Below are 26,601 nucleotides of genomic sequence, written 5' to 3'. Positions count from 1 at the left end.
CCTTACAATGGTATGCAATGCGATGGCACCCAATTTAAAATCGTATACCATTGTATATGGCATACAATGCGATGGTATACGATTTTAAATTGTATAAGCACCCTAATGGGTGCTTTCAATGTTAAATGGCCCCCCCTATAAGATTATTAATTGTATAAGCACCGTAATGGGTGCTTACAATGTTAAAAGCACCCCCACGACACCCCCACTGTCAACGCCAACCTGAAGCGTGGCGAGCACAACGAGCCCGGGAAGGGCGGCGGTACAAGACTTCCGACCTTTTCATACCCCCCCTATCCACAGCAGCGTGGAATTGATTTTAGATAGTGTGGCGAGCGCAGCAAGTCACCGAGCCCGAAGCATGGCGAGCACTGCGAGCCCTGCGAGGGGACGCGGAATACATGTAAAGTAATACGCGTCCCCTCGCTGCGCTTGCCACGCTTTGGGCTCGGTGGCTCACTGTGCTCGCCACACTATATAAAATCTACTCCACGCCGATGTGGATAGTGGGGGTATGAAGAGGTCAGAGGACGCGTACCGCCGCCCCACGCGGGCTTGCTGCGCTCGCCACGATTCTGGTTGGCATTGATAGTGGGGGTGGCGTGGGGTTGCATTTAACATTGTAAGCACCCATTAGGCTGCTTATACAATTAAAAATCATATAGGGGGGCATTTAAAATTTAAAAAAACCATTATGGTGCTTATACAATTTAAAATCGCATTGCATCGCATCGCATGCGGGTATATGGCATGCGATGCGATACAATGCATAAGATGCCATACGACTGAATATCGTGGGCGCCATGCTAGGAAACAAGTACCAAAACATTTATTGGGGCGGCGGGCGGCGCTTACCCACTAGCTAGGCAGTGAATATATGCTGCCTATCAACCTGGTCTGAATCAGGCCCTTATTTTGTTAAAGTTCAAAAGAGGAAATGGGGAATGGTACTGCAGCCTCCGGGTATCAGGATTACATTGGCTGAGTATATAACACTATTACTCCCGGCCCCATGACTATCACTGGGAAGCATCAAGACAGAAGTGTTTATCTGCAATAATGATGCTATGAACAAGAACATATTTGCAGTTCTGCAGGTCACTCACATAAAACTGTGATATATTGATGGTTCCGGAATACATTTATAATGTTACTGTAAGTACATTAAGGGTCATTTACAAAGCTGTAACATGTGCTGCCTCACTGCTAACACACACTATGGGGGTCATTCAGACCCATTCACCAAGTGATTATAGCGCATGCACAACAGCTGTCCACCCGTCCATAGCTGCATCAGGCCCAGAGTCGCACCATTGTCACTAGAGTCACACCATTGTCATGTAGTTTTATCCTGAGAGGAAAGGTTTAAGTTCAAGCCAGCGTCCAATAGGGTGGAAAATGTAGATAAAGATAAAGGGGCCCATTTATCAAATCATATTTGCCGCTAAATCCCCGAAAACACACGTTTTCGGGGTTTAGCCGAAAACATTAAGTATCCCCTAAATGTATCATAGGGGGACCGCAGCAGGAATCTCCGATCCCTGCTGCGATCCTCCCTGCAGCGCCGCCGGCCGCATCCCCCATAGGTTTCTATGGGGGATGCGAAGCTGCCCGATGTATCAACATCGGGCAGCCTGGCATCGCACCCCTGGGCTACCGCCATTCTGATATGGCACTAGCCCATTGTAGCCTATGACTACACATCGCACTGCCCGAGCAGGGCAGTGCAGTAAGATGGGTCGGTGGGGGTCAGCACATAACCGCGCATGCGCTGACCCCCCGGCTTCTGGGTTAGGGCTTCGCAGGGACGGGCTCCTTTCGGAGCCCTGTCCCTGTGCCCTTAAAATTGATACATTGCCCCGCCCAGATCGCATTGTAAATGTGATCATGATAAATGTGCCCCAAAGTCAGTAAATAGGCTAATAGGGCTGACATATGAAGTGATTATGGGGCATTTTCTAAGCGATCTCACTAGGGGTAGGATGTACTAAAAAAAATGTGGTAAAAACCCTGTTTTCAGGCACGATGGGTGGCGTGATGTACCTATTGACTGTCAACCTTCATTGGGTCGACCCTATGACCAGTGGCATAACTATAAATGTTGCTCCCCCCTGCCAAAAAGTTTGTGTGCCCCCCCACCCCCACTTGGGCTCCTCTCCAGCGTGTTTCCCCATAACGGAGAAGCTGAAGCAGGATAGAGGAAGAAAGACCAGAAGACACTGCTACTTCCTTTGGCTCCTACGCATCCCAGGGCGCCCTAGCACACCCATCCGCCCATCCTGTACACAGTAGCTTATAGCTGGCTCTGTGTACATTCAAATTGAATCAGTAGGGGGATTTGTCGTCTCTGCCATGGCCGCACCCACACTGCGGCTGACTCGCCTCTGGTGCTCAGCCAGTGGGCAGTGGCAGGCAGCAGCATGTCAGTGCGTCGAGCAGGTGCTGGTGCCCACACAGACCCCGCTGCTGCTTGCTCCCCTAAGCAGCAGCTGGGGCTGCCTTACAGTAGTTACGCCACTGCCTATGACCCATACCCTAGGACACTACCAGGTTTAGAAAGTTATTGCTATGATCATTTATTAGCTGGGTAATGCTATGACAGAGGTGGTTGGTGACATAGAGCACTAGTACAGTGACTGTGTGGCATGGAATGAGCACATATGAGGGACTGCTACTGTAGCCTGGTGTTTGGGAGAAGGAAGCAGGGAGCACTGGGCAGTGATTGGCACTAGTTACATTGACTCCCCAACAGCATGTGATAAGTACATACTGTATGATAAGAGGCTGCTGCTAAAGCAGGAGAGCTATGTAGGGAGGACTGGCTGGGCAGCGGTTTTCACTAGTTACAGTGACTACCTGGCATGTCATGAAACATGTGAGGGGCTGCTGCAGCCTGGTGTTTGGTTGAGGGGAGCAGGGAGGACTGGGCAGTGGGCACTGACTGGCATAAGCTGCAGCAGTGCCTGGCTGGCAGCATGTGATGTGTACATATGAAGAGGGGTTACTGCAGCCTGGTGTTTGGGAGAAGGGAGCAGGGAGGACTGGTCAGTGGGCACTGACTGGCATAAGCTGCAGCAGTGCCTGGCTGGCAGCATGTGACAAGTGCATACAACGAGGGGCTGCTGCAGCCTGGTTTTGGGTGAGGGGAGCACTGGGCAGTGGGCACTGACTGGCATAAGCTGCAGCAGAGCCTGGCTGGCAGCATGTGATGTGTACATACGATGAGGGTCTGCTGCAGCCTTGTGTTTGGGTGAGGGGAGCAGGGAGGACTGGGCAGGGGGCACTGACTGGCATAAGCTGCAGCCTGGTGTTTGGAGAAGGGAGCAGGGAGTACTGGACAGTGGGCACTGACTGGCATAAGCTGCAGCAGTGCCTGGCTGGCAGCTTGTGACAAGTGCATACGATGAGGGGCTGCTACAGCCTGGTGTTTGGGTGAGGGAAGCAGGGAGGACTGGACAGTGGGCACTGACTGGCATAAGCTGCAGCATGTAATGAATAAATACGATGAGGGGCTGCTGCAACCTGGTGTTTGGGTGAAGGGAGCAGGGAGGACTAGGCAGCGGGCACTGACTGGCATAATCGGCAGCCTGGTGTTTGGGTGAGGAGAGTAGGGAGGACTGGGCAGTGGGCACTGACTGGCATAAGCTGCAGCATGTGATGAGTACAAGCGATGAGGGGCTGCTGCAGCCTGGTGTTTTGGTGAGGGAAGCAGGGAGGACGGAGAGGGGGGAGGAGCTCGGACACAGACATCACAAACACACACACAGCTCTAGTCTGCGCCGCTGCCCCTGCATTGCCCAGCACTGGCACCTGACAAAACTGACCAAGGAGACAGCAGGTGGCAGATCTTGCCCTTCCCCTGCCCATGAAGAGGCCCCCGGCCGGATCATGGCGCCGTCAGGCCACAGCAGTGTGAAGCGGAGGTGCAGGAGGTGCCTGTACTGGATACCGGTGCTCTTCATTTCCATCATCATCTGCTGGTCCTACTACGCCTATGTCATCCAGCTGTGTATAGGTGAGCCCCTGCACACACATGCCATGCACAGAGGGCACCACGCATGGCACAAGGGGAGAGCCACTTTTGGCTGTAGGGTTACACACATATGACCTTTGCCAGTCAGTGCCAGGCATGCACAGCACAGGTAGCCTATAGGAAAGTGCTATCATGTATGTAGATGTAGGTTGTTCTGCCTAGGTGTAATGGGCAGGCAAGCAGGATGTTCAATAACTGGCTAAATAAGCACGCCATATACTCACCATATACTCACCATGTACTGATCATATACTCACCATATACACACCATATACTCAGCATATACTGATTATATACTCATCATATACTCACCATGTACTCATCATACTCATTATCACCATACCAGCTATACAGCATGGGGCCAAATGTAATAGGGTGAGAGTTTCAGAAAGTGAGAGATTTTGGGAGAGTTTTCCCTTTTTTTTAAAGCAGCAATCAATTACACTGCAAAACCAGGTTGATTTTGCCATGTAATTGATTGCTGCTTTAAAAAAACATGGGAAAACTCTCCCAAAATCTCTCACTTTCTGAAACTCTCACCCTATTACATTTGGCCCTATATGTCATATATACAGCAAATGTTTCAAAAACAGCAAAACTGACATGTCTAATGCTAATAATGTACTTAAGGGTGCAAGTTAAGTGTTGGTGCTGTACCTGTCATGAACAAGGAGCAACCACTGAAATGTCAAACTGAGTATACCATGTACCATGTACAATACCTACAGTACATACATACATACATACTTACATGCTGTGTCGTTATACCATTAAAGCACATGAATATTGCTTATTGTACACCTGTTATTTAAAGGTGTTGTTCATAATAGTCCAAAACAGCAATATTGTGTCTATGATATTTGCCATGTGTGCTGTTGACCTGACAATGCTACGTGAGACCTTAAATCATACTTGTTTGATCTTGAGAGTGTTCTGTATATTCTTTTCTACAACTCATAGCACTGAGGTCATGGGTTCGATTCCTACCATGGCCTTAACTGTGCGGAGTTTGTATATTCTCCCTGTACTTGCGTGGGTTTACTCCGGGTACTCCGGTTTCCTCCCACAATCTAAAAATATACTGGTAGGTTATTTGGCTCCTAACAAAATTAATCCAAGAGAGAATGTATGTTCCTGTACATGTGGTACAGGAACCATACCAAGCTTAGATTGTAAGCTCCACTGGGGCAGGGACTGATGTGAATGTTTAAAGCGCTGCGTAATATGTATGCGCTATATAAGAAACTGTTAATAAATAAATAATACAGAACTGACAGAGCCCAGGTATTCACTATTGAGTCATATGTTGCTTAATAGAGACACTCTTTCTCTCTCTCTCTCTCTCTCGCTCTCTCTCTCGCTCTCTCTCTATCTATCTATCTCTCGCTCTCTTTATCTCTCTCCCCCTCTCGGGTCTATGTAATAAACCTTGGAGAGAGTAGTGTATGGAAATAAGATACCAGACAATCAACTCCTAACATTTTTCAAACACAGCCTACAAACATGGCAAATAGGAGCTGGTTGGCTGGTACTTTATCTCTGGCCACTTTATCACACTCTAAGGCTTTAGTACATGAATCTCTTAGTTCAGAGACATCTTTATTTGTACATTAACACAAATAAATGTGCTGATTAAAATAATGTCATGTTGGAACTGAAGTTAATGACAGTTGGTATGGACTCTGACCCCTCCCACATGTCCATCGGTATAACACTCATGCACAGTCTCCTGAATATCCAATATTAGCCATTAATACCCTTTTTACATGACCAAAATAATCTGGGTTGAACCAGGTCAATGTGTGGTGTGAAAGTACCAAATCTTATAACCCAGGTTGAGCAACCTGGCAATTCGACCCGGGTTATGAGAAGGGTTGAAGCCAGGTCACCCTCGGTCCCTGGTTTGCAATGTGAAAGGGGTATAGGTGGTACGCAAGTTGCGATTGTGTTGTGTAATAGATTCTTAAGGAGATAGAAGAATAAAAAATAAATTAGAGGAATAACTCTTTATTATCCGTGTATGGATCATTGGGTAGACAGCAGGATGGTCGACAGCATTAGGTCTACATGCATTAAGGTCGACTTGACTGTAGGTCGACATGGGTAAGGTCAACGTGGTCATTAGGTCGACACAAGCATTAGGTCGACATGGGGAAGGTCGACAGTCAAAAGGTCAACATGCGGTTTTTCACATTTTTTTGTCTCAAATTTCTATACAGTCGACATGGACACTGAAACGTAGCACCGCATCCCCTCGCATGGCTCGCTGCGCTCACCATGCTTCAGGCACACTATTTTATTCTCCCACCATGCCCTAGTGGATGGTAGGGAATGAAATACCGCCTGTCGGCTCAAAAAAATGTAAAGTTAAAATCTCTCTGCACATGTTACATCAGCCCCACCTGCAGTGCATATGGTTTTGTCCATTAGAGAGTAATTGTGCCTTTCCGAGTAAATCAGAATAACCCCCTTTGTATGCAATGATTACACTGTTGGGTCGACAGGTGGCAAGGTCGACAGGTGTCTAGGTCGACATGGGTGAAGGTCCAAAGGTGTCAAGGTCGACATGGAACAAGGTTGACATGGGTTTAGGTCGACACAACGTTAGGTCAACATGGGTGAGGTCGGAAGGTCGACATGGTTTTTTTCCCCTGTTTTTTGAGCCGACATGTGCCAGGCTCAAGGCGGTATGTCATGCCCTACCATCCACTAGGGCATTGTGGGAGAATAAAATGCCCGAAGCATCGCGAGCGTAGTGCGGGCTGTGGTCGACATTCGGGTAAAAAAAAACAATTAAAAAAACCATGTCGACATTGTCCCTTGTCGACCTTGACACCTGTCGACCCAACGGTGTCGACCTAATGACTGTCGACCTAACTGCTGTCCACAATACGATCCACACCCATGCTTAGTGCTAGACAGTGATATGAGAGAGAGAGAGAGTGATGTTCCTGTGGCAGGGCATCAACTAGCATGTTTGTCTGTCTAAATATTTGTATATATTTTATTGTCTAGCTCTCCTGCCACAGTTAAGTGTTTAGCACCCTGATATACTAGGAGTATTACATACTGTGGTAGGCATCTGTTATTACCACTGTGTACTTTTTATAAATGTTTTGCATGGCAATGTAAAAGGTTTTGCACTTAGGTGATATAGCTTCTGCGTGTACATTGTTAAAAAATACCAGTTAGTGGTGATAGGAGTTATGCATTTACCGGTATTGGGTTTTAAATATGTCTGACTGAAAACAGGTTGCCATAGGATTATTTGTAAATATGGCCTCATATGAAATGTATGAGGAAGCATGAAAGGAAATGAGATCTCACAAGTTATTTCTACATGGCAGAACACTCTGTGACAGACATTACGGGCGAAATGTAATAGGGTGTGATTTTTGGACGAGTTCCAAACTCGACAGAAATCGCACCTTTAAAAATCGCGTTTTTTGCCGCGAATTCGCATATGTAATGAGAAGCAAATTAGCGGCAAAAAATGCGATTTGCCGCGATTTTTAGTCATGAAAATGTGCGCATTTTCAGTCATGAAAATGTGCGCATTTTCATAAATGCGATTTTGTACAAAAAAAAAAAAAGTTTAAAAAAAAACGGCGTGGGGTCCCCCCTCCTAAGCATAACCAGCCCCGGGCTCATTGAGCCGGACCTGGTTCCAAAAATACGGGGGGACAAAAAGCATAGGGGTCCCCCGTATTTCTGAAACCAGCCCCGGACTCTTGGACCGGTCCTGGTTCCAAAAATACGGGGGACAAAAAATCTGGGGGTCCCCCGTATTTTGAAACCAGCACCGGGCTCCAACAGCCCACGGTGTCATGCCACAGCCGGGGGACACTTTTTATACAAGGTCCCCCGGCCAAAACATGAGCACCGTGGCTGGTCAGCCTTGGACGGGGTACCTGGAGGAGTGGGGACCCCCCCAATAAAGGGGTCCCCCCCCCCAGGCTTCACCCGTCCAGGGCTGAAGCCCGGGGCTGTCACCGGCGTCCGTGGCCAGTGGACGCCGGCCTGAGAGGTTTAAATCGATCATACATATCATTACATTGCTTTATACCGGAGAACTACAAGTGCCAGCAGACCTCCCCCGCATGCTGGGACTTGGAGAACCACAAGTCCCAGCATGCGGGGCATTAATGGACTAAAAATTTGCGATTTCGGCCGTTTTTGACCCAAAATCGCACATGTCCAAAAATCACACCCTATTACATTTCGCCCCACATATTTGTTTAAGGGCTTCCTTATTTTATGGCTGTGCCACTAGTTACATGGTGGTGAGATGTATAGCCTGGCAATGTATCTCTGCGATGGCACGGAATGCTTGTGTCTCATGATACCGGCTCGGAGAGGTTACAAGGGTTTCTGGGTTACAAGGTAAAACTCTTCAGATTGACCGTATGCAATAGGGATTACATATTATAAATCATGTAAATATACAGTAATATGATTTACTTTGGATTGAAAAGCTATTACCGGGAATGTTACTGGATGCGCCGCCATCCCCATTGCAGGATTTGATAGACAGTCACATATTGCATAGACATAAACCCCAGTGCAGTCACATAGGGCCTTATTCTGGTTTAGTCGGATGGCTCCGAATGCGGACGGACGGCTTATGGTTGGTGTTTGCGCATGTGCAGAGGCGTACCTGCGCATGCGTGAACGCCGCGCACGTCCAAATGCGGCGTGAATTCTGTACAGAACACAATCGGTTGGAACAATCCGAACAGGGGGTGGAGAGAGGCGTGAAAGGCTGTTTGGGCTCTTTACCATATGCGTACGCCCCGCGTTTCATGGGCGTTCCCATGAAAACGCTGGGCGTACGCATGGTAATGCAGCCGTGACGCACGTGTTGGGGGCGGACATATGACATAGCCGGATGCCAGCTGCCTGCCCATATCCCTGCGTTTGCACAGAGAAATGCCCGAGTGGTCTGGAGCACTCGGTGCTGCCTGACCACTCGGTCCAGCATTCGATGGTCGGCGACCATCGGAGAATGAGGGAGGTTCCCACAGATGGAGGAGGTGTATACATGAAACATCCACTCGTGGTCCGTTCGGTCGGCGTCTTACTGCATTCGGACGATGTGAGGGATCCGTACGGAAGGAGGGACTAAGAACACTCGGTTCTTGTCTGAAAATATGCATCCGACCGATTCAACCAGAATAAGGGGCATAATGTAGAGATAAACCACTGTGCAGTCATATAGGGCCTGATTCTTATCTGTCTGTTCAGTGGGGCCGCAGGCACTCTGGGACTCGGTAAGTTGGCATCTTTACAGCTTACCGAGTCCACCAGTATCAGGCTCATAGTGTATAAAGATAAACTTCAATGAAAACTTACGTCAACCTTTTGACTGTTGACCTTCCCAGTGTCTACCTAATGCTTGTGTCAACCTTCCAACCCTTCCGACCCTGTGGACTTATTTCATGTGTCGACCAAAACTCTGTTGACCTTTAGTGGTCGACCTAATGTGTGTCAACCCTGTGACCCATACCCTTCACATATTGTATAGTGATAAACGGTGTGGATTATAGACTAGACGAGTGATTTTCAACCTTTTTACCATTGCGGCACACTAAATAAGATTTTGAAATTGCCAAGGCACACCATGAGATCCCCACAGGGCAAAACACACTGGCCCCCACAGGGAAAAACCCAAACCTATTGGCCCCCATATAAAAAAAAACGTTACCATTCCCAAACATAGCCCAAGTGGATGGTAAAATATATAAGTAAAGGAATCAATTGCGAAAAACGTATGTCGACCTAATGCATGTTGACCAATAGTGTTCGACCTAGTCACATGTTATATTGAGATAACCTACATTGCATATGACATATGGCATAGATAAACCCCACTTCCATTCACATGTTGCAGAGCGGTAAATTACTGCCATTCACTTGAGATACACCCTGTTGCCAATCACGCTTAATAGATCTGGGGAACATCTGATAGGTAAAGAAGAGGAATATTAATTGCAGCAGCTTGATGAGACAGTGTTTTGTTCGGTATCCTATTAGCTTTGGTCATTTTTCTCATAGAAAAAAAAATTACCTGTTGTCACGGCCCAGGCGCCACCATTTTCCTGTTGACCACCAATGGAAACGTGGCTTCTAAACCACGAGCCAATCAGAGCAGGGCAGGGGGGTTAAAGCCCGGCCTCCGGCCACAGATGGACGCCAGTGCTTCGCTTGTTATTCCCTAGGGAAGTGCAGTGTCCTGTGCTCCTTGTACTCCAGCGTGCTATTCTGCTGTTACCTCCAGTACCTCTTCTAAAACCAGTACCAGTATTATTCCATCGTGCTACTCTACTGTTACCTCCAGTACCTCTTCTAGAACCAGTACCAGTATTATTCCATCGTGCTACTCTACTGTTACCTCCAGTACCTGTTCTAGAACGAGTACCAGTATTATTCCATCGTGCTACTCTACTGTTACCTCCAGTACCTGTTCTAGAACCAGTACCAGTATTATTCCAGCGTGTTATTCTGCTGGTACCTCCAGTACGTGTTCCAGAACCAGTACCAGTATTATTCCAGCGTTCCACTCTGCTGTTACATCCAGTACCTGCTCCAGTACCAGTATTATTCCAGCATGCTACTCTGCTGTTACCTCAAGTACCTGTTCCAGAAACAGTACCAATACCAGTACCATTGCAGCGTGCTATTCTACTGCTACCTCCTGTATCTGTTCCAGTACCAACTCATCTTATTATCGTCATTCAAGTCTGGTCCAGTACTTCTGGTGAATCCTTCTGGTACCAGCTTGTCTTCTTATCTTCATTCAAGTCCGGTCCATTACTTCTGGTGAATCCTTCTGGTACCAACTTGTCTTCTTATCTTCATTCAAGTCCGGTCCAGTACTCCTGGTGAATCCTTCTGGTACCAGCTTGTCTTCTTATCTTCATTCAAGTCCGGTCCATTACTTCTGGTGAATCCTTCTGGTACCAGCTTGTCTTCTTATCTTCATTCAAGTCCGGTCCAGTACTCCTGGTGAATCCTTCTGGTACCAGCTTGTCTGTTTATCTTCATTCAAGTCCGGTCCAGTACTCCTGGTGAATCCTTCTGGTACCAGCTTGTCTTCTTATCTTCATTCAAGTCTGGTCCAGTACTCCTGGTGAATCCTTCTGGTACCAGCTTGTCTTCTTATCTTAATTCAAGTCCGGTCCAGTACTCCTGGAGAATCCTTCTGGTACCAGCTTGACTTCTTATCTTCATTCAAGTCCGGTCCAGTACTCCTGGTGAATCCTTCCGGTACCATCTTGTCTTCTTATCTTCATTCAAGTCCGGTCCAGTACTCCTGGTGAATCCTTCCGGTACCATCTTGTCTTCTTATCTTCATTCAAGTCTGGTCCAGTACTCCTGGTGAATCCTTCCGGTACTAGCTTGTCTTCCTATTCTATTACCCAAGTTCCTGAACTACCAAGACTCCTCAACTGCCTCGCTTATGCAAAAGACTTATATCCGCCCAGCTAACTTCCTATCACAAACAGAGAGCCTCAAACCTCAGCTCAGCAGTCGGGTTCACAAAACACACCTGTGATCTCGGAAAATATGCATACTTATCGGTGCTAATAGAATAGCCCTGGGAGAGTCAATTAGCTGCTGTAAATTACCTCAGCTAATTAGATACCAAAGGCAGAAAAATTAAATTTAAAAAGTCCATGGCCTGTGCAGTGACTGACCTGAGGAGTGACTGTGGAAAAATAAATTGTCACTATAGAAACTTTAAGGCCCCCATCCACTAGGGCGAAGTATCGCATGTGGTACCTCGCATGCAATACCCGCTAACTCAACCGGCAGTTTCCAGGCAGCAGGAACGCATATGATACATTGGGGGAAATTTACTAAGGTAAAATCGTAAAAAAAATAGGTGTATTCGTATACAAAAATACACCTATTTTTTACGAATTCGTATTTTCGGCATTTACTATCCCGGAAATACGTAAATTCGTATTCCTATTCATGGCACATTCGTATTTGGATTTACAAATACAAATGTATATGCCATCGACAGAATAGGAATCACCATTCAAAAGAATGGTGATTCCTAATTTACTAAGCGGCCTTATTGAAAATACGACAGCTAATTAGCAGCAAATGACCACTAATTGCCTGCCAAATACGCCAGGAAAATACACATCATTTTCCTGGCGTATTTGGCAGAAGCCTGCACGGATAAGTCAGATCTGTGCAGGCTTCAGTGTAAAAAAATCCCCAGAAAAATAAATAATAAAAAAAAACGGCGTGGGGTCCCCCGCCCACGACCGTAACCAGCCTCAGGCTCACAGAGCCGGTCCTGGTTTTAAAAAAATCAGTTAAAAATCCGAATAGGGTTCCCCTTATTTTTTAAAACCAGTACCAGGCCCAAGGAGCGATCCTGGTTCCCAAAATACGGGGGACAAAATGACATGGGTTTCCCCGTATTTTAAGAACCAGCACCAGGCCGGGGGGAGACTTTTTATACAAGTCCCCCCGGCCAAAGCATTAACCCCCTGACCGGTTAGCCTGGACAGGGGTCCTGGGGGAGTGGGGACCCCCCAACGAAGGGTCCGCCCTCCAGATTTTACCTACCCAGGCTGAAGCCTGGGGCTGTCCCCGATGCCCCGTGCGGTGGGCATCAGGCTGATAAAAAATATAATAAAACTACTGTATATTGCTGTGGAACTATGAGTCCCAGCAAGCCTCCCCCGCAAGCAGGGACTTAAAGAACCACAAGTTCTTTATGCATGCGGGGCATAAAGGGCACGCTGGAACTTGTAGTTCCACAACAATACAAATAGTCAAATAAACACACTGACACACCAGAAAAATAAAACCTTATTAGATACTTACCTATCTTGAGCCCATAGGTCGCCGTCCATCCGTCCTGAAGAAATCCATAGGGCAGGGGTTTCCAAACTTTTTTGAATCACGGCACCCTAGCGTATCAGAATTTTTTTGCGGCACCCCTAGGCCCAAAAACAATGAATTAGATTGGGTTTATATGCGATTCTTAGGGTCAGTTATGTGCTAATGGGCAGGATTTGCTTCAATTTGTACACATTTTATGATTGGCAGCCTCCAGCACTGGTTTTGCCCATAAATAATTAACCATAAATAAATTGAATTGGTCCAGGACCACCAACCTGGGGCACCCCTGCAAGTGTCCCAAGGCACCCCAGGGAGCCACGGCACACAGTTTGGGAACCACTGCCATAGGGGTACCTGTGGAAGGAAATTATACTTACAAGGCTCCTCCGGCGTAGATCTGGTCCTCTTCTGTCCATGTAGCATCCCTGGGTCTTGGCAAAAAAATAAACCGAACCCCGATCCAAGCCGGACTGAGGAAGGTCACACGCTGTCTTTGTTGACATTGTGAGGCTCCTCCTCCCGAAGGGCGCTATTGGCTGGCTAGAGGCCTAGCAGCTCCTGATTGGCCGTGCCCCATGGGTGTACCCCTGCAGGCTTGTCGATGACTAACATCACATGATGTCAGCCCCTACCCCGAATTTGGAGGACAGTGTTAAAATGAAAAGTAAGTCATGGCTTCATTTTTATTACGAATGGAGGAAAAATCATTCAATGATGATCGACCATCAAATGATTGTTCCTTTGTGCGCTTCTAGCGAAGGAGATGTGTTTGCATACACATCCCCTTGCATGCTAGTTCGGCAGGTTGTCGTTTATCTGTTTGCTAGGCTGCGAACATACACAGCCTAGGGAACAGGGCTGAATCGGGCCCTTTTCCCTTACTCAAGCATTACAGTGCACAGAGCCTGATTCATATGTAGGTGGAAAGTCTATCACGGCTGCTTACATGGAAGCAGCACTAATATGGTAATGCAGCCAAACGTGTCTGCATACATTACTTATCCCAGCTGAGAGACAACATTGTACCATCTGCAACACCAACATCAGCTGGCTGTGTGACCCAGTAAGCCAGGACATCTTCGCTGTCATTTGCCCGCCCCCAAACAGCATTAGACTGTCAGTCACTGATACTCTGATGACGTTGTGAGAAGGATGTTGTAGACCCATACCGCACATGTGTGGTACAGGTCTGTGCAAAGTACCAAGCATCTGTACTTTGTAGCGTGTGCCGCATCAGCGCCAGTTCATGAATCAGGCCCACAGTGTACACTATGAAGTTTTAATGATCTATTTCTGGTAAGACTGTGCCTAACTTAACTTTATTCAATAATATAATAAAGCCTATTGTTTCACTCCACTGTTATATCAGATTTCAATATATAAAGCAGAACATTCTTTCTCTATACTCAGCTGATGCCTTCCGTCCCTCCCCTGGGTGACATTACACCACATGCATCTGTGCCAAGTCTAAAGGCCTTGTCTACTTTGATATCTGCTTGATCAAGGTGCCCTCTATAGACCTCCGCTGTTCTAGCGGGTCACTGCACCATTCCCCAGTTATAGTATTAATGTTCCACATAGTTGAACAATAAATAAGTTCCGAGTTTAATGCCGGGAACTGTGGAGGTTACATTGACTGAGAATGTTCTGCTTGGAAGCCATTGATATGTCCTGTGCCTGAAGTCAGCAAATGTATGGCTGAAAATTGTAAAAAGCCAGAGGGACAGGAAGGAAAGAAGACAACAAGCAATTAGTAACAATGTTATGATGTCACCATTTGGGAGAAGATTCAGTGGGCATTGGATATGGAAAACATGAATTGGGAGCAATGATGCGTATTCCAGAGTTTATAAATAGAACAGTGGCTGAGAAATGCAATGATGAATAGATTCATGTGGAATCGGAGGCATATAACATGCTAAAGAAGTTGGGCAACCTTTCTGCATATTCAGTAGCAGTTCTCATTCTGTGTATGCATCATACAGTAAACGGCTGTAAGAGTTCCGTATGTGCTTTGGCTATACCGAGGCTTATAGTGATAGATAGCATCATCTGTGGACTAGTAGGAGGAGAATTGTGGCTTTACAGTTACACAGGATATTGCTCTATTCATGTACCAGTTTAGGTTGTTTGATTGCTTTGCTCAGTTAACAAACTGGGGGCAGATGTATTAAGCTTCAAAAATAATTTATTTCGGGTGATAAAGGGCCAGATGTATCAAGCTTTTAAAAAATGCTAAACTGGAGAGTGATAAACAGCCAGCCAATCAGCTCCTACCTGCCGTGTCAGACTGGGTTTGAAAAATGACAGGTAGGAGCTGATTGGCTGGTTGTTTATCACTCTCCACTCTATCACTTTTTGAAGTTTGATACATCTGGTCCAAAGAGTGATAAACATCCAGCCAATCATCTCCTAACTGTCATGTTATAGGCGGCTGTTTTTCACTCTTTATCACCTTTCCGTTAATCTCTTTGAGGGGCCCATTTATGTAGGATCGCATTTACAATGCGATCTGGGCAGAATATTACCGCCCAAAATCGCATTGTAAAATGCGATCCCATCGGCAGTATGTATCACCCCTGACAGTGCAGGGACAGGGCTCTGAAAAGAGCCTGTCCCTGGGAAGTCCGGAGCCAGAAGCCGGGGGATCTGTGCATTCGGGGTTAGAGCTGCCCCCCCCCCCCCCCTGCGCCGACAGTGTGATCCCCTAGCCGTAGGCTACAATGGGCTATCGCCAGAATGGTGATAGCCCAGGGGTGCGAAGATGGGCTGCTTAATTCATATATTGGGTAGCTTCACATCCCCCATAGAAACTGATGGGGGATGCGTCCGGCGCCGGTGAAGGGGGGATCGTAGCAGGGATTGGAGATTCCTGCTGCGTTTCCCCTATGATACATTGGGGTGATACTTAATATTTGCGACTAACCCCCGAAAGGATTTAGCCGCAAATATTGTTTGATAAATGCGGCCCTAAGAATGAATATACAGGTATCTGCCCCTAGATCTGGAATTTTCACAGCAAAGTCAAGTAAGAAAGAAACCCCTGATCTCTGATTGGCTGATTATCCCACAAACAGGCTGGTCATGTGGATCACCACTGTACAAAGTATTTCCATTGTGCACAGTTGTCCAATCAAATTGCGATACTTCAGCACTATCTTCACAGCTGTGATGGCTTATGGGGTCAGAGTTTGATTAAAAGAGACAACTGAAAGAGTAGCGCCTGTCTTGTAGATTCTTTTAGGATCAGTATAATTGAGTATTCTCTATAAAATGATGCGTCAGTGATGTCACTGGTTTCTTGTGAGTTACTGGATTCATTTCCATTGTAACTGGCTTCCATTGTGGAAATATACTGTCAAAAATACTTATGCAGGTATTTTTATAATTGTTTTCTATATTGCACCCGTATTAGTTGTTTTACTTAAATCAAAAAAGCAAGCAGAAATATTAAGCTTAATATATGGAGAAATGTCAGTGCTCTGATTGCTATGTATGATATGTAATCTGAGTTCTTCCATTTGGGATTGTAATATGGAATCAGAAGATGCTTTTTGAAGATAAATGCTTTCACGTAATTATACATTTAACCTTGGCGATGTGACTAATCCAGCATTTATCCTGAAAGTGCCGCTTACACTCACAGCTGTTGTATGATTCATGGCTTTATAAGACATCTGGTGCTGTGAGAGTGTCTTAGGCTTAGTTAAACACTGCTGAAACTACATTACTTTTATTATTGTTTACCATTTTTAGACTTCATTATGTAATGCTGCCACTTTTATTTATTCCGATCATATAATGTACATCGGCCACAGCAAATTACAGATGGTGGCAAACGATGAATTGGCAATGTGGTGTGAAGTCCTTGCCCAAACATAGGTCCTGATTATGGTTCGTAGGGTCCCCGGGGGCCGATGTTTTTCTACTGCGCATGCGCATAATGGCTTATGCGCAAGTGCAGGGTCCCTGGGTGAACAGGCTCGGCAACTTGCATAGTCGCAGAGCTGTTGGCAAGGAGCGGTACAGCCCGGGGGGCGTGTGGTGGGTGGGACAGGTGATGCCCATGGGAACACCCAGGACTCGGTAAGCTGCGAGTTTCGCAGTTTACCGAGTCAAACAGAATCACACCCATTATTATTATTATTATTTTATTTATAAGGTGCCACAAGTGTTTCACAGAGCCCAACGAAGGAACAGTGCAAGGAGACAAACTTAACATTACAGTAAATGAATGACAAAATAGAGTACAAGTAAATGAATGCCACAATTCAATGCACATTACAGCTTAAATGTAAGTAGTGAGGACTTGACCAATGTGCAGTGCTACTAGGGTCTGGTGGCCAAAGATGGAGATGAGTGTGTGGACAAAGATGGTTGCTGAGTGTATGAGTATAGGAGAGCTGTGCGTGAAATGTGAAGAGAAGAGGGCTTTGACAACAGGAGGGAAGAGGGCCCTGCTCTGAAGAGTTTACAATCCAGTAGGAAGGGGAGACAGACAGATTACATGAGGTGCAAGCGAGTGGGCGGTGGCTTGATGGCAGGATGTAAGCAGGCAGAGATTGTCAAGGGGTGTAGCGGGGCTCGGAGGACCACCCTCAGAACTAAGTTATGCAGCAGAAGGGTACACTTTGATGAATAGATGAGTTAACAGTGCCCGTTGAAGCTTCGCAAAGTCGGGGAGAGTCTAATGAAGCAAGGGAGTGCATTCCACTGATTCCATAATCCCATGGATGTTGGTGGACTTTTGTTGAAGTGAATCTTTACTCAGGATAATGGGGGTTATTCTAGTTCACTCGGAAAGGCACAATCACTCTCTAATGGACAAAACCATGTGCACTGCAGGTGGGGCTGATGTAACATGTGCAGAGAGAGTTAGATTTGGGTGTTTTATTGGCTGCTCCCATGTTCAGGAAAGGCAGGAAATGCTGTTTGTACAGCACATGGAGCATGTCTATGGTAATGGTGGTGGTGTGAAAGCTGGGGGAGACCAGGGCTGACAGACAGGCATGAACTGGTGTTCTGGTGCAGTAACTGCAGTGCTGGGAGACTGCTGGATTGCTGTGGACACAGGCGCACTGGGAGAGTGCTGGATCCCTGCGCCGCGGGCTGAGCGCACACAGCGCTAATGGAAGCATGCTTTGGAATGCAGGAACAGTCTTGTCAGACACTTGGAAGGTAAATATACTTGGGCCGTGACATAACAGTTTTTTTTACAGGAGAACTACAGGTCCCAGTAAGCATCCCCCAGATGCTGGTACTTGGGGCATTGAAGGGCCCACTGGTACCTGTAGTCCTCCTGTAAAAAAACAAATGCAGCTCCTCTATGTGAATGGTTGGCTTGATGTGTATGCTGTCACTAGGAGATCAGGCAGCCAATCAGCGGCTGCTTCCATAGGAGTATAGGATTACAGTCATACTTGCCTACCTGACCCTCTCCATGCGGGAGAAAATGCTCTGTTCCTGGACTTCCCTGGTAATGTATGATTGCCATCACCTGTGGTGAAACACCTTTGCCTAGCTCCCCACAGGTGATGGCAGTCATACATTACCAGGGAAGTCCAGAAACAGAGCATTTTCTCCCGCATGGAGAGGGTCAGGTAGGCAAGTATGATTACAGTATGTTATTTATTCACTTTTTAGATAGTAGATCTGGATTCACAGAATTCGTGGGCATAGTTTAATAGATGCATGAGTGTATTTGGCATCCAGGGAGATAAATGATTTCCTGTAGCTGACATAGGCACCACTCTCTGTTTCTACGCCAGGAACAACATCTGCATAATGGGTTCCAGTCTGTAAGCATCAGCATAGTCCATATATTCCTGTATAAACCATATTTACATACAGAAGACTTGCAGGTAATTATAGCTTCTAACTGTTCAGGATGAATAAGAGGATGCTAAGCAATTTTGGAGCAGCGTGCCTAATTGGGTGTATAAACGTTTTCTCTCTCTCAGACAATCATACAGTCTAAAATGAGACAAGGATGTATGAGATAGGGACAAGTAGTACGTTCATTAGCATAGAAGTTGTCCGTAGCAACAAAGCAAATATGTTCTATATAAAATGATAGATAGAAGCTGATTGGTCGCTGTTAGCATCATCTCCACCTGTTCACTTTGCCACTATTTAAAAAAAAAAAAAAATTATTGACAGGAAAATTGTAAACATAAGAACAGTTCACACATCAACAGAACAGAGATTATCGAAACGTTACAATACAGTCCACCACTCTTTTGAAGGCTTTATACATCTCTCTTCAAAGGTACCCACTTTCCCCAAAATGTTCCCAAGGTTACTGATTTTCAACTACCAAGTTTCCGGATCTGCTCACGTCCCCAGTGAAGCGCAGTTAGGATTACCACCTCATCCCTTTAATTCCGGACACATATTAATTACACAGGTTCTGTGGCAGTTTAAAACCAGGTGAAATGGAGTCTTGAAGTAAGCCAGCCACAGAACCTGTGTAATTAATATGTGTCCGGAATTAAAGGGATGAGGTGGTAACCCTAAGCGCAGTCCAGGGGCCTGATGATGTGTTTTGCAGTGAATCATGACATTGTGGCCATGCCCCCACCTCCTCCCATGCGTAACGCTGCATTGACCAGCAAGGAGTAGAGCTGCAATGATGTGATCACTGTATCAGTACGCCGGCACTACCCATCTGAGTAAAATATTAGCAGATATGGTAAGAATGAGTTGAAAGCGAGCTGCCTGTACTTAGACCCACATTGCATATATTTATAAATGTGCAGATATTTGCCAATACGCCATACACTTGGTGTGATAGCTGTCCTTTGCATGCTTTTGCATCTACCAATCCTACCATCTGTATAATCGATTCATCTGAGATCAGACAGATTTCTGCATAATCTCAATTCTGCATATCCTGAAATTCCGTCAGAACATCTGAACATTTACCTACATGCGACCACCCCATTACCTCCCAGTTACACCCACTCAGCAACCAGTAGGGAGAGAACTGACTTGTGTACAGCTTTGAAGCACCTGCAGGTGTTTGGCTTCTATAGGGCAATACCCTATAGAAGCCTGTGGGCTTCTTTTCGCCGCCCTCCGCCGCAACCCAGCCGCCACGTGGACCCCCCACTCCCCCTCCCTCCGGCTTACCTTCCTGCAGGTCCTCCTGGACCCCGGAAGGTAAACCCCTCCTTCCCCTAGCAACGCAGCTGGAGGTCCTTCCGGCTGCAGGGGGAGGAGGAGGCGCCAGGGACAGCCACGCTGAGCTGTCCCAGCTGCAGGGGAGTAGTAGGCGGCTGGGAGGTGACAGAGACCACCCTGCACACCACAGTACAGGTATCGCGGGGGGCCTCCGTCACCGCACCACGATGCCAGCCTAATATGGCCCCCATACACTTGACAATTCACCTGCAATTTGAGCCCAAATTGCATGTGCATGACAGCAGGTCCGACGCAGTGTGCGGTTCTGTGCGCATCGCACTGGAGCCTGGGAGTCGGACCGGTTGCACAAGCAATCTCTTGGATTACTTCTGAGCCAGGCAGGCTTGGCTGAGATTGCATGCGAAAGGACCTCATGCTATATGTCCCGGACGGATCAAGGGGGATCACCGGTGACTTCTCCGAGGGGAGAAGACGCCATAGTTTATGGCCACCTTAAGAGTGTTATACAGTATGATAAATTGCATTATAATATCTAGTGCAGTGGTTCCCAAACTTTTTTGACTCACGGCACCCTAGAGCAGGGGTCCTCAAACTATTTTCTTTGGGACCCCATTAGACAACATGGAAGCATTGTGGAGGCCCAAAATTATGTGAGGAGTCTAAAATAACAGACAATTCATCAGATTTTTCAGACAAAAGTCATCAGCCTGATGGTCAGCAACATGAGTCGCGACCCCATGCTGAGTAGGCCGGGACCCACTTTGGGGTCAAGACCCACAGTTTGAGAACCGCTGCCCTAGAGCATCAAAATGTTTTCGTGGCACCCCTAGGCCAAAAGTTTCTTATTGAGAAATTCAGAAAAATTATTAAATTAAGTAAATTGTGTTTATATGTCATCCTTATGGCCAGTTATATGGTTGGGGACAGAATTTGCTTCTGGTGGATTACATTTGTTCTGACTGTCTAACAAAAGCACTGGATTTGCTTGCTACATTGATCATAAATAATATGAATTGGCCATGGATCACCAACACTGCAAGTGTCCTGAGGCACCCCAGGGTGCCACGGCACACAGTTTGGGAACCACTGATCTAGTGGGTTTTCCGTGGTATGTGGTCTATGGGCTGATTCCCAGATGGGGAGCAAAGCAAAACAAATAGTCACTGTGCACCTGCACAAACTATGTTGCCATGCAAGTGGTGCAAATACATCTATTTTTTGCATGCCGGATAAATACTGGCTGCTTTTGCATGTATGTATCTTGGGTAGGGTGACCAACCGTCCCAGTTTGCCCGGGACTGTCCTGATTTTGACCACCTAAATCCCGCGTCCCGGCCAAACCCAGCCCGGGACGCGGAAAGTCCCGTTTTAACTAAATAAAATTGTTGGTTGTGACGGTCAGCTCTCCTGCACAGCATTCGACTGGGAGTGTGGGAGGGGAAGCTGTTACGCGCTCCCCATCATTGGTTAGTTCGGCCACCGCGTGACTGCGTACCCTCCCACACTTCCAGTAATGCTGTGCAGCCAGCCAGGGTGGGTGCGATCAGGCAGCATTACTGGGAGCGCGGCGTTAATGACCTGCTGCTGCCTGCTGGTAAGACCCTGGCCTGAGGTGACATACTGAAGGCGCGGCGGCGGCGGTGACCCGACGGCTGCTGGTTCCTGCTAGGCTGTGAGTCAACTCTGCGACGGTGTGCTGCTGAATGTGCCCCCTGCCTGTGTGCGCTGCTTTGCATATGCGGCCGCGTGAGTCTGACTCTGTGAGAGTCTACCCCTATTATACTGACTAAGGGGGCTATGCTGAAAGTTTTTGCACTGGTCTGGACTCTGGACTGTCTGGATCGGATCAGGACGCATTAGTCAGTATATGATGGATTCCCAATCCCAGGCCTAGCCAGTAGCCCTATACAAAGGGCCTTAGTATAGGGCAAGTCCTGGGATTGGGAATGGAAATCCCATTATATACTATATAGTTTACGCTAAAAGTACTTCATATCCCCCAAAAATTCGGAGGGCTGCTTCCTGGGGGGCGGGGGGGGGGGGGGGGTGTTTGTCAAGCCCGCGACCCCCTGTCCCAGGTTGGCCCTTTGGAAAGTTGGTCACCATAATCTTGGGTTCAAATTTTGGCTAACCTGTTTTGGTAAAGTAATAATACGTCTGTTTTGATATCCTAAATGAAAATCCATGGACTGATGCAAGTGGTGTTTATTTCTTTGTCTTTACAGTGTCCATGGGAAATATCGGAGAGAAAGGTGAGTTTTTGCTTTTTACATTAGTCCTTTTAGGTCAGATCTGCCTTTAGCTTCCCTTTTACTAGATATATTAGTGATGTGCCAGTCTCCCTTTGGACATTTAAGATAATTGTTATTACATACCTCCCAATTGTTATAATATTTGCAGCAGTGTCCCGTGTGGAGGAGGAGGAAGGGGGGGGGAGGGACGACAGTTGGGAGTCCCCCTGACACTCACAGCCAGAATCAGAATAGCCACCACATGACACACAATGGAGCAATTCATTGCTGTTGCGTTTTCCGTTGTGCCGACGGCTGGTACAGTAACTAGTCTTTTATATAATTTTTATTCAAACAAGCTTATGTATTGTTACAAACTTAAGGGCCGCTTCAGGATCACAGTAGTGATCAAAAGTGGGCCCCGATGGCCGGGGTTATCTGTAATGATTTCTCCTGCAGCAGCGGCAGGCGAGGGGATGTGTCTTCGTTACACATCCCCTCGCATCGGTCGGGTATTCGGCACTCAGGAAGATGCGATCTTCATGGCTTACCGAGCCAACCAGAATCAGGCTGTCTGATGAGCTGTCAAACATGTTACCCAATTACAAGAAAGCTTATAAAACCCTGCGCACATGCAATATAAATGAGTCACACAGAGTGAACCAGTAGTGAAGGAGCCATGCTTTGTCAGGTTGCAGTATTTCTTAGTGTTGAAGCCCTCGGTGAATTCCCCCAGCACACGGCCAACAGCCTATTTGTAAATGAAATGCAGAAGTCTGACGTTCTGTACAATCATTTCCCAATATGTGATAAGCTGCTGGCCACTCCACCGAGCTGGTTCAGATAAGGGTTTGGTTCAGACTATGAGACATCAGGAATTTTTTTATCACATGTAGCAATTTTGTGTGTGATGCTTTTATTATGCTACTCAGAGTGCGACTAGAAAATGTGCTTCTGCAAAATGCAGTCTGGTTGTGCAAAACGATTCCTATAAAAAATTTAGGATGAAGCCCCAAAGACTGACAACTATGTGCCTTTGCACTGCTCCATATGGCTGTCTGGCTATGACATCATTCATACGCATGACTGTGTATCATTGCACAGTCCTCTAGCTTACACAAGGGTGGATTGTGGGAGAACAGGTTGTGACAGACATCACTTTGTCCCTCCTATTCCCCCTCCCCAGTACTGGTGGCACTGTGTACCTTGCTTTGTCCCCCATACCCCCTCAGTACAATCAGCACTGTTTACCTCTGACAGTGACAGGTCTCCTGCTCCCACCGCAGGCAGCGCCGTGACTCCTGCTCCCACAGCCGCTGAAGGGGACACAGAGCGGCAGCACAGCCACTTCCTGGGTGGCACTATTGATTTAAAACTGTCACTTTGTATGCTAGCATTTTTGGACACATTTTTTTATTACAAACACATACCTCCCAACTTTATAACTGTCCCTATCAGGACTCATTCATGAAACAGGGGACATTGGGCTTGGTCTTATGGGAATGCTGTGATTACAAACCACTCTGTTGATCTGTGAGCTGTTAGCCATGCCCCCAGTTCATCTCCAGTATCTCCCATGAATAGACACTGTGCGCATGTGCACACCTCTAATGGTTATGTAAATGAGTCATTTATGTAAATGAGTCATTTTATTTAGCACCTTCTAGAAGCTAATCTGATTGGTTGCTATGGACAACATCTCCATTTCTATTAACCCGCACTTTAGTAAATTTACTCCCAAGAGTCATCAGCGACAGTATTTCCTCTCACAGAAACGTTAACATCTGATTGGTGCAGACAGCATTCTTTTGTAAGTGTAGGCCAGAGGTTGATATGCATCACCTCCATGGATGAGAAAAGCCAGGTACACATTAAATAATGTTTGTACCAAGCTATATTGCTAGTGACAGGACCCACCCACAGTGTGGAAGCATTGGCAGGTGCATACACACTTGCCGACGTGGGTGGCAATGGAGAGGCTAGCATGGCATTGCTATGACATCCCCAGATTGAGCTGCATGTACAGGTGGTAGATTTATTAAGCTCAGTGAAGTGATGAAGGGGGAAATTTACTAAAGGAAATTTGTAAAAAAAGGTGTATTTGTATCCAGAAAAACACTTATTTTTGACATTTACTATCCCGAAAATACGGCAATTCGTAGTCGTATTGATGTGCTATCAATACGACTACGAATTGCCGTATTTTCGGGATAGTAAATGTCAAAAATAAGTGTTTTTCTGGATACAAATACACCTATTTTTTACAAATTTCCTTTAGTAAATTTCCCCCTGTGTCTGGTTTTTATCACCGGCCAATCAGCTCCAACGTGTCATCTTTCAAAGCAAGCCTGAAACTTCACAGTTAGGAGCTGATTGGCCGGTGATAAAAACTAGACACTTTATAACTTCTCTGAGCTTAATAAATCAGGGTAGATGTATGAAGCAGTGATAAGGGAGGAGAAGTGATAAAGTGCCTGGTACCTTATCACCGGCCAATCAGCTCTAAATGTCCTTAACAGTCAGGAGCTGATTGGCCGGTGATAAAGTACCAGGCATCTACCCCTGAGAATGGGGCTAGCCAACTACGGGAATGGGCATCGCTAACGATCTAGTTCTAGTGGATACACACTGAATGATCAAAAAGATTTGTCGTAATTCTTGTTTTTTATTGGCAAATCCATGTGAAGTGTTGTCTAGTGTGCACCCAGCTTTAAAAGCAAGTAGTAGACTTGTAACACACAGTCTCATCCTTTATCTTATTTATATGTCTTCCCCTGAATGTGTAGTCTCATTTTACTGGCTATACAGTAATGTGTTTTCCGGCTCTCATCCTGCATTAAGGAACGCTGACATTTAGCACTATTCCGATCACTGCTATTCTGATAAACTAAGCCATGCATTTACACATAGAAATTGAGGAATTTGCACATAAGTGGACATGACTTCTGTGAAAATGGAATTTGCATTTTGTGGGATTGCAGTTTTGCAGTTTCATACATTCACGTTTGTCTTTCCAAATTGCCAGATGTGTGTAACCATGTCCCTACCAGCAGCGCTAGTTATTTCCCTGCCTGCATGCTATTATCTGCCACTATGTAATCTCCATGGCCAGATGCTGTACAATTACTGTCTGCAGGATGGTTCTTGTGGAGCTGGGTATAACACTTCTAGCATGTGTAACAGCTGTCTTGTAGGTTCTTGTTTTTCAATTGACTGTGAAACGTATTTCTGCTTTGTTGACACTTCATTTGTTAAGATGATGAAATTATTATGTAAATTAGTCATTTAAAGGGGGATGCAAAATGCTTCTTTCTCCTGTGGTGCGATACTGCTGCATACAGAGGTAATTTAGTAATAGATCTTCTGCACTGCAGTGTGGCAGGTTTGGGATCATGTGGGGTCATTCGTGTCACGTCCTCTCCGTAATGTTGGTGATATTGTGTCATATGATATGAGTGACAATTTAGTCATCACTGTTATTGTGATGATGACATTTGGCACCCTCTGTTTTTTTTTAAAGGCATTAGAATCCCTCTGTGAACTGTTACAGACTTCATTTAGCAGTCTCCATTAGTATCGGACAAATGTGTAAATTCTTAGACCTGTCTCCCATATCAACTAAATACAAATCATAGCCAAGAGGAGAGCTGCCAAGGGTACGCACGGTGCATTGTATTCCTTGATGAACAGTCAATGGCAAGCTGTCCAAATGCAGTAACTGTACAAGCTTCCTGGCCTGACAGACACGCAGTACACTGGAGAAGCTGAGGAGGAATAACTGGCAGCGCAGAGATAGAAATACAGGAATACAAAGGCAGCTTGTGTATTAGATGAAGGCTTCCTATGACTAGGAACAGGAATGTAGACTATGAACCCTATCTCTTGTCTGTATTAAACATATATCTTTCCCCAATAAGTCAGGAGTTTTACCAATTTGAGCAGCTGTATATTGTATATACAGTACAGTAACTGGTAGCTGTATACCGCATATAACTGGTAGCTGTATACTTTATATATCCGAGTAGCTGTATAGTATATATAACTGGTAGCTGTATACTTTATATATCCGAGTAGCTGTATAGTATATATAACTGGTAGCTGTATACCGCATATAACTGGTAGCTGTATACTTTATATATCCAAGTAGCTGTATAGTATATATAACTGGTAGCTGTATACTGTATATAACTGGTAGCTGTATACTTTATATAACTGGTAGCTGTATACTATATATATCCGAGTAGCTGTATAGTATAACTGGTAGCTGTATACTTTATATATCCGAGTAGCTGTATAGTATATATAACTGGTAGCTGTATACTTTATATA

At 46.1% G+C, this 26,601-nt stretch overlaps 1 protein-coding gene across 2 annotated transcripts in view; it reads left to right on the top strand.

The window, feature by feature from the left end:
* The first annotated feature begins 3,710 nt into the window (after window positions 1-3,710).
* ZDHHC2 (zDHHC palmitoyltransferase 2) overlaps window positions 3,711-26,601 on the top strand; it is a 71,874-nt gene continuing 48,983 nt past the window's right edge. The window contains exons 1-2 of one of the 2 annotated variants that reach the window (XM_083169790.1): window positions 3,711-4,015; window positions 22,267-22,293. In XM_083169790.1, coding sequence (XP_083025916.1) covers window positions 3,889-4,015; window positions 22,267-22,293 — 154 coding nt within the window. In that variant the 5' untranslated portion in view covers window positions 3,711-3,888. The remainder of the gene's footprint in view (window positions 4,016-22,266; window positions 22,294-26,601) is intronic. The other variant, XM_083169782.1, reaches the window with a different exon arrangement.

Source organism: Crinia signifera, chromosome 1, assembly GCF_055691185.1.
Source record: "Crinia signifera chromosome 1, ASM5569118v1, whole genome shotgun sequence".
NCBI lineage: Eukaryota > Metazoa > Chordata > Amphibia > Anura > Myobatrachidae > Crinia > Crinia signifera.
Note: the sequence above shows the minus strand (reverse complement) of the source record. Positions and strands in the feature narration are given on the sequence as shown.